General features: G+C 25.7%; 1 protein-coding gene across 1 annotated transcript; it reads left to right on the forward strand.

The window, feature by feature from the left end:
• Window positions 1-5,625: 5,625 nt before the first annotated feature.
• On the forward strand, window positions 5,626-8,909 carry LOC107457678 (uncharacterized). The gene is made up of 4 exons (XM_016075846.3): window positions 5,626-6,089; window positions 6,221-6,504; window positions 8,419-8,571; window positions 8,670-8,909. The coding sequence occupies exons 1-3, from the start codon at window positions 5,798-5,800 to the stop codon at window positions 8,485-8,487; spliced, it is 645 nt and encodes a 214-aa protein (XP_015931332.1). The 5' UTR covers window positions 5,626-5,797; the 3' UTR covers window positions 8,488-8,571; window positions 8,670-8,909.
• Window positions 8,910-9,614: the final 705 nt, after the last annotated feature.

Genomic DNA, 9,614 nt, shown 5'->3' on the forward strand with positions numbered 1-9,614 from the left:
AACATCAGTTGTTGTCTTCATACAAGCTATAAATTTCAACAATAATACATTAAGTAGTTGTCTTCTATTTACATAACTTTGCACACTAAATCAAATTCATATTTTTCTCAATTAACCCACTGCAAATTGATGAAATTATAAGTGTAACTGCAATTCCAATTAAAAAAGTGGTTAATGTTCTACATTTAGTGTTGCCTCCAAATGTTTTTTCAATTTTCTGCTTTGCCATCATTACTTCTAGTGCCTCCAATCTTTCTTCCATTGTCTTCAAACTTTCAACCACACCATTCTGATTAACATAAGCTTTATGTGAATATGACTCAACATATTCATCAAGCCAAGCAAAGTATTTGCAATGTGGAGCTGCGGTCTGCAACAAATAACACTCCATGGTAATGGCAATGAATTTTGAAACAAAACTAAAACTAAAAAATGATTACCTTAAAATAAGAGCAACCAAAAAAAAGTATGTTCGAATTTTCTGCAGTGCTAAATTAAAACAATATTGCATATGTGCCACAATGACATCTGGGTGCTACAAATCTTTTCTTGTCTTGATTTGCCTTTTCTCCTATACTCCTAGTGGAATCCAGAGTCGGACTCCAGCACAAATTCTTCCCAGCTTCATTGCTTTCCTCCACGGTTCGTGAAGAAGAGTCTCTGACTTTCATAGCCATATTGTTCTTTAGGAGAAAACCCTTTATCTTCACTCTACACACAATGAAGACAATGAAGAATAAAGAAAAAACCCTAAATAACTATGAACACCCAGGAGATAACGCTCATAATGAAACGCAACGTTTCAACAAAGGTACAGGGGGCGATTTGTCCCAATTATGAAGGAGAGAAATCCACGTGGACAAGTTACTGACACATCAGCCAGTTACCTGCTCAGATCCGGTTGCAGAGACTGAAACGTACTGAAATCATAATAGATAGGGATCAATTTGGGTATTTAGATTTCTTAGAGGGTGGGAAGTCCATCGTCCAAATCGTTAGAGACCAACAAGGACATTTACTCATATAAATATGGTGATGCATGCTATAGTGGTGGTTGGTGCATAACTGGTTATAATAACTATAGTGTCTATATAATTTTAACAATACTTAAAAATTATTACTAAAATATAACAAAAATATTATTTTAATTTCAATAAAAATTTTGAAGTGTTGCTAAAAGTATATAATCACTGTAATTATTGCTTTATAAATATACCATGTTAATCAGGAGCAAAACTAAGTTAAATTTTAAAGAGTAGCCAAAATTTAATTTTATAATATAAATGAGTATAAAATTAATATTTTAAAAGAGACTAAATTAAAATTTATATATAATTTATAAAAATAAATTTAAGATTTGAGAGTAACTATTACGTTTTTTATGAGACTTGGGAGGCTCCACCTTAATATCAACTAATATTTAAATTCTGAAGTAGATGAATGTTAGAGGTCAATAAAATTTGTGATATTTAGTCATTAATTAGCTATCATCAATATTTCTAATAATATGAGATGACATCTAATGATATAGGATTAATCATTTTTTTATGGTTAAATACTGACAAGATTTTAATAAAAATGTTGTTTCTAGACTTTTTTTTAAAGTATTCTAGAATTCTCTTTCTATTAACTTCTATAGATACTAAAATAACATCTAATTCTATTGAATTTGCAATTGAATATGCAATGACAGTTCATACAAAACTTATTAGAAGTTTTGCTTTTATTTATTTTTTATTACACATCAAACTCAAAATCAAGATATATTATATTAACACCATCTTCCTCGAGTCAGACAAGTGATGCTAGCCTATATTAAAAGAGAGAGTCCAGGCCGCCAAACTATATTAATTAATCCTCTTCCTGTCAACAAATTGCATGAGCAACAATTTTCAATCAAATTAATCACATTTATTTTTAAAGCTATGTTTTCAATATGTGTATTTTTAACTAATCACTTTAATAGCATTTTATGGTTGGAATTCTTAAACCAATATTTGTTATAAATTTGTTCTATTTTTTTTATTATTTTGAATATACATGGTTTCATGATTTGTACGTAATATCTTATATTTTACTTCAATTAAATTATTTATTATATTTTTTTATTGTATTTGGTTAAAAAAATCCATATTTTCATATTTTTGCTTATTCATAAGGCTTAATTAATTTTATTAAGAGTATATACATAAAATATAAGATTTAGTTAATATGTGTTTTAAAAATACATACTAAACTTATTATTAGTCAAATATTTTAAATTTTTTTATTTAATAAATATAAGATAAATATATTAAAATACATTTCAAATAATAAAAACTAATTGTATTACAAATTTACAACACTAACAGTACGTCTGAAAAGAAATGTTTCAAAAATCAAAATCACAAGAATTTATGCAGTACCATGGAATCCTCTTCATAAGAACAGCATCTCCTCAGTTTAGAAGGGCAGATAGCCGTGGTTGCATTGATCTCGATGAATGTCATTCTGAGAATTGTCGCCACCGCTATACCAGAATTGACAAAGGTACAATATTTATACTCTTATTTTATATAATTCTCTTTTTTATGTACTCTCATTTTTAAGGTCGAATTCACGCGTACTCTCATTTTATATACTTTATTTGTTCTGTATTTATAACTTATATTTATTTTCTAATATTAATATAATTTATTTTTATATTTAAAAATATTAATTTTAAATATTTTTTATTGTAAAATAATTTTTTTACATCGTGTTTTTAAATGCCATAATCGTATTTTATTAACAAAATAAATAAAATAATTTGTTATATTTAAATAAAAATATAATTTTAAAATCTAAAATAATTAGAAATATATTTTAAAAACAAACTAACTAAACATATTTTTTATATAAACGGTGAAGTACTTATAATAAATGGAACCCCACTGAACTTCCCACCGGCGAACTCCCCTAAACGACAAACTCTCCTGAACAGTAAATTCTTGAACGGCCATACCCGCACAAATTATTTTATTTATTTTGTTAAATAAGATACGATTATGGCATTTAAAAACACAATGTAAAAGAATTATTTTACAATAAAATGTATTTAAAATTAATATTTTTAAATGCAAAATAAATTATATTAATATTAAAAAATAAATATAAGTTATAAATATAAAATAAATAAAGTATACAAAATGAGAGTACACGTAAATTTAACTTTAGAGATGGGAGTACCAAAAAAAAGAGATTATATTAAATAAGAGTATAAATAAATTTTTATATTAGTCTTTATACCCCTTGTCAATTTTATTAATATTCTTTTTTTCAAATTAAATGAAAAACACAAAAACATATAACAACCAAAAAATAAATAATATGCTAGTAAAAAAATTATCATATTCTCATAAAATAAAAAATATATCATCACAAAATTATAGAAAAATACAAAAAAAACATTAAAGATAAAAAGTAGCTTGAAATAAAAAATAGCTGACTATACCCAAAAAGAATAAAACTCAAATCTCATACTACTTAATATTCCATTTTAATGTTAAATCAATCATGTTTTCATACTTTATTTTCATTTTCATCGAAAATAAAAATGAAAACGCCTAAATCAATTAGCTATTTTTTGTATTTTTAATAATAAAAATTTCAATTTATAATTTAACATATGTCTTAGGTATTATTTGAATGTAAGAAGAAAAATAAGAAGAAAGAAAATAAAAGAAAATAAAAGAAAAGAAAAGAAAAAAAAGAAAAGAAAAAATTAATTTTTTTGGTACGTTGTATTATATTTTTTATATTATACAAAGAATAAGTTTATAATTTGCTAATTTTTTTTTATCAATTTTCTTTGCATGGTTTAAAAAATTTTGACATGGATTTTACATTATTTTTTTTTTCTCTTTCACCCAATTTTTCTTCTCATCCAATTAAAAAAAAACTTATTTTTTTATTTTTTACATTTTTTCTCTCCATATTCCTTTGAACCAAACATAATGTTAAAATATAAGATAGATAAATTCTAAAATATAACAAAAATGATAAACTTGTGCCTAATACAAAAAGTAAATATTTACATGCAGTTGTATTTATATAAAATTTATAATTAAAAAATATTAGATGATAATTTAACTAAATTTATTAAATTATCTAATAATTTTTAAATATCAACTTATACAAAAATAACTGAATACGAGTTTTCATCCGTACAAAAAAAATCTTATTAGTGATTAGACATTAATTAGGGGCAGCGTGTCCCTCGCAGTATCTAACTATCCATGATACAATTGTGACTTTACCAAATCAAAAAATTGTCCCGGCTGCCAGAGTTGACCATAATATTATTAAGCATGTTTGACTTAAGAAATTTCTGATGATAAAACATGAGTAAATGAGTAATTAACATCGCTTTTCTTGAACCTCAATCACTTAACTCCGTAACTATATTATATGATACTTTCTTGTTTCTACATATAACCTCATCACATGCTGCACTTTACCCTTCAACTCAGATTAGTCTCTTCTTAATTAGGTTAATGTCATAGGCAATGACGAAATTGCATGCTTAATTTGTAATAATCTCATACTTAAAAATAAATAAATAAATAAATAAATAAATAAAGTTCAAGTGAATTTTCATAAAGATATATAATTATATAGATATAGATTTGTGACGGTAAGTCCAAGATTTAATTATGTTATTAGTGAATTTAATCAAAGGATTTTTTTACCTATTATTATTTGGTCGTTATCACCCGTTCATATATATTCTTGCAACGAGGAATGAGTTTAATGGAAAAGAATTATTTGTTCACATACACTGAACCATAATTCAAATATCAACTAATCACGTCTTAAACAATATTTGTTTAACTAGGTAGAAAATATTTTTTTATCAGAAATATTAGAAAAATAATATCTAAAATTATCTTATATAATATAATATTTAAAATTTTCTACACATAATATTCATAACTATATTACTCAATTATTTTAATAATAATTAATAAATATTAAATAAGATAAATTTAAGCTATTTGAATTGATTTCTTATTGTTTCTAAAATAATATTATATTTTTATATACTAAGAAGAGTGATTTTTTCTTGACACTAATTTATTATGACCTCATGTTTAAAGAAATGAAAGAAAATTTATAAAAAAAAACTAAATAAGTGATTATAAAGTAATATTGAATAACAAAATTACTTGATAAAAGAAATGCGAAATCTCTTATAAGTGTAATGGCTTTATTTAATCAATATTATTGTTTAAATTTAACAACTTAAGTTCACTATATATGTTTATAATAAGTTAATAACAAGTATAGTTTTTTATTAAATCCGAGTTTACCGTAACGTTTGACCTAATTAACAACCAGATAAATTTGTCTTTTCACCGCGTTGAGAATCCAAAAATTTTCAACAGTTTTAATCATTTATAACTAATTCTGATTCTTCTAGATAGTACCTAAAATAGTAAAATTTGTAGTAATCATAAATACTAATCTTCTGCGTTGTATTAGAGAGAGAGAGACATGAAGAAAGACTTGAAAAAATAAATTTAAAAAAAATCTAGAAGTCTTTGTTGGGCGTTATAAAGTTCCAACTTCTAATCTATTTGTCTTCACTCAACATAGTAGACAAGTATTGGTCAAAAAAATAACACATTTCTTCCTCTCTATTCTTTTCTCCCTAAAATATATTGTAAACCTTTTGTTTTTGTATCTCAATTCAATTCACACACACACATATATATACTCCTTCATTTTCTCTAAGAAACCCATAGTTTTGGAAGAATCTTGGAAAGAAGCATAAGAGATGGGTTTTTCAAAAGAAGAGAAATCAAAGAGGGTATTGAGGGTTGTGAAGACACTTTTCTTTTTAATCACAATGATTATGTCATTGCTTCTCATCTCTGCTCCCACCATTCTTGTTATTGCCGATGCTCTGCTTCCCTCTGCTCTTCTCTCTGTTTTTTCTTCTTCATCATTGTTGTCGCCGCCATCATCTATCAAAACAACTCTGTTTTCTCATCTTCAGAATTACGATTTTCGATACTCCCTCGTCGATATCCCCCTCCTATCCATCGCTCGATCTCTCGTTATATTCTGTAAGTAATTATGATGCATAAATACCATAGTTTTTTAATCAAAAAGCAAAGAAAAATATATACTCTGTTTTCCTCTGTTTCTTAATGTTATGCTCTGTTTTCCTCTGTTTTTGTCCCCTGTTTTTTTTCAGGTGTTTATAGCTTATGTGATGGGCCAAGGCTTTCAAATGGTCCATATTTGGGTGTAACAACGGTGTGTTCGGTGTTTTCTTTGATGCTTGTGTCATTGAAAGCTGTTTACATATTTGGGAGTGGAACAACAGCAGCAACAAAAGAGTATTATTATGTTAGAAGCTCCGAAATAGCTTTATTTGTGTGCTCTTATGTTTTTGCTGTGGGGCATGTTGTTGTTGCATACAGAACAAGTTGCAGAGAGAGAAGGAAGCTTTTGGTCTACAAAATTGACATTGAAGCTGTAAGTCTTTCATCCTCAATTTCTATTCCATTTGGCATCAAAATCAATTTACTTAAAAAACAAGTTATTTTGAAAAGGGATGAGTCAATTAAGTGTTTGTATTTTTCTATTTTTTAACTCATTAGTTGTTTAAGTGCAACTCCCTAAGAAATTAGTTGTTTTAAAACAAATTGATATCTATTTAAAGGATTTAATCATATAGTATCACACCAACAAAAGTACCATTAATCTGAAAGATATAAACATCTTATATATATATATATATATAGTGACAATGATTTTGTAATTTGTTTTATATTATCAAAGAATGATAAAATTGAACTCTTCTTTTATTAGTCATGAAAATATCATTACCCATTGAAAACGGAAATATACACACGTTTTTAAACCAAATTTAAGAGGAAATGGGTTATGGGGTCCCACTTAGGTACAATAAAACACCAATGAAACTTCCTTGTATGACCTTAGTGCCATAGGTGTGGTTGAGTATATTCCAATAGAAAACAATGTTTTTAATTTTTGCTTGCTTGTGGTGGTGCACCATTAAGTTTTCTTTGAATTCTTCAACCCTAAAATTCAAATTCAATATTATACTTAGCTTTAACAAATAATAAAATATCTCTATTAATAACTTTTCAATTCAGCTACATAGTACTGGTGAGAAATTACAAAGGGTAGGCATAATGGAAATGTTAGACTCCTGGTCAAACCATTTACCAATTTAATTTTAATCTTCCAGATGGTCAAACCTTGCCCTTTTTTAATCAATTTTTCTATAACTTATTAAACATTTTATTTTTTTTGGTGTGTCTAGAAACATGCATGTTCTTAAATAAATGATAAGTTGATAACTGAATCATGGAATGTAAAACCTAGTCTCACTCAAACTCACATGTGAATCATGATATTTTTCCATGTTACAAAATTATGGAACGTGCATAGCACCGCCCTAAAATTATGGCTAGAACCGACCATAGTTAATTTATGAATATTTTAGGCATCTATGGTCATGTGCCAATATATTTGCAAATCATGTTCCACTTCTTTTGATGTTGAATCCAAATTCTTTCTTAGCATGAAACTCATCATCATACCAATAACCAGAATATCATAACTGCCCATCAGCAATAATTCTTAAATCTTAGGTTTCTCTCGCTAAATCCGAGGCAATCATCAAATCATTTCCCACCTCAGCCCATACTTACATGATTAATAAATAATAATTAATTATTTAATGCAGAAACAAAAAACAATGATATTTGAATTTTTTTTAGTGGTCAAGTAAGAATATTAAATTATAAATACCTTAGCTATATACTTCGTACCGAGATTAAAAGTGAAAATATTTTCAGCATGCAATATATTAGAAACATTAAAAGATTATTTATCTTTTATAAAAGTTTAACATTTTAGATTTTGAATAGGTATTCTTAAAGACAGATACATGGTACCTAAATGTGTTTGCTAATATTTAAAAAATAATATGTCTAGTGTATTTTAAAATAGTTATAACAAACAAAATTTGAAATTTTTATTTTTAGTGTATCAATATTTGAAAATTTACTTGTTTAAAATCTTTACAATTTTCTTTTGTTAAACAAATTAAGAAGAAGAAAAAAAAGAAAAAGGTAATTAACCAAGTCAGTAATATTACATAACGAATAAATATTATTATTTTAGATAAGTATTTAATTAGCAATTTATTGTATATATATTTATTAATATTTATACACATAATTTAACATAAATTATACTTATATTTATCAGAATTTATATACATAAATTAATAAAATTTATTTATTAAATAAATTTAATATTTGTACTGATTAATATTGACCAAAATTATTAAAAAATACTGGCTCTCAAAATTTTCTGTTCTGTTAACCAAATTGTGTTTATGATATATGTTTGCAGATTTCAGCTTGTAAAAATGGGTATTCTCGGTATCCAAAGAAGATTCTTGTAGAAGAGAGAGTCAAATGAACTTTTGCTAACGTTACTTAGTAATAGTTATTTCCAAATCTAACGTAGATTTTGCGCCAACATGGTACCCCATTTCCTACCAAGGTAATTTACCATTTTCAGCTGTATTTGTCTGCCGTAAAATAAAATTTAAATTTTTTAAACAATAACCACTAAATGGCTTTGTTATTCTCCTTGTACAGGGTATTATCATCCAGAAAATTCCAATAGTGACCTTGACACGGAGCACTGAATAGAGATCACATAGGAGGATTGATGTATATACATGTATAGAATAGAATAGGGGCACCCTTTTCATGGTTTTCCATGCTAATTCAATTAATTTTTATAGTAATACCCCGCTTCTGTTCAAGCCTTCAAGGTGCTTGAATGATGGGATGCTTTTAACATTTTTTTCTCAAAAAATGAAAAAAAAAAAGAAAGATAGAGTTCATGTAATATAAAATTTCAGTTACGGATGATGTCATCATGATGGCAAGGATTTGCCTTATGATAAGTGTATGTAGATGATGAGATAAAATTATATATGTATATATATCAAATTCCTTTGGTTTGAGTTTAAATTTTATTTTTTGTTGGGCACTTAAATGCAGGAATTTGATTTTTTTAGGAGTATTTAAATTAATATTTTTAATTTTAAATTATTTATGGTTCTCTTTAAAAAAATTTAATTGGGTAATCTATCAAGGATTATTACTTTTACTATGTCATATATGTGAAAAAAAAATTCAGGATCAGGGAATTCATAACAAAAACAAAAAAATATGGTATTGGAGTATTTGTCTTATATGCACAAATAAAATTAAGTTAGATTTTTACTCAGAATAAAACAGAACCTAAAAGAAAAGAATTGAAAAAGTCAAAAACAAAAAATTTACATTGTGATTTAATTTTATTTAGATTTGATATTTATAAAAATAATACATCAATAAAAAGTTAATTCAAAAAGTTAAATATAATCTATATATTGATAAAAGAAAAGCTCAAAAATCTTTTTTCTTCGTTCTAAAAAGTTCATTTTAAAAAAAAAAGTTATAAAGTAATAAAAATGAATTGAAATTTACATATCAATTTATTTTTGTGATCTTTTGTGAACTATAAACATCAAAAGATGCATATACGATTCT

This window comes from Arachis duranensis, chromosome 7 (genome assembly GCF_000817695.3).
Source record: "Arachis duranensis cultivar V14167 chromosome 7, aradu.V14167.gnm2.J7QH, whole genome shotgun sequence".
NCBI lineage: Eukaryota > Viridiplantae > Streptophyta > Magnoliopsida > Fabales > Fabaceae > Arachis > Arachis duranensis.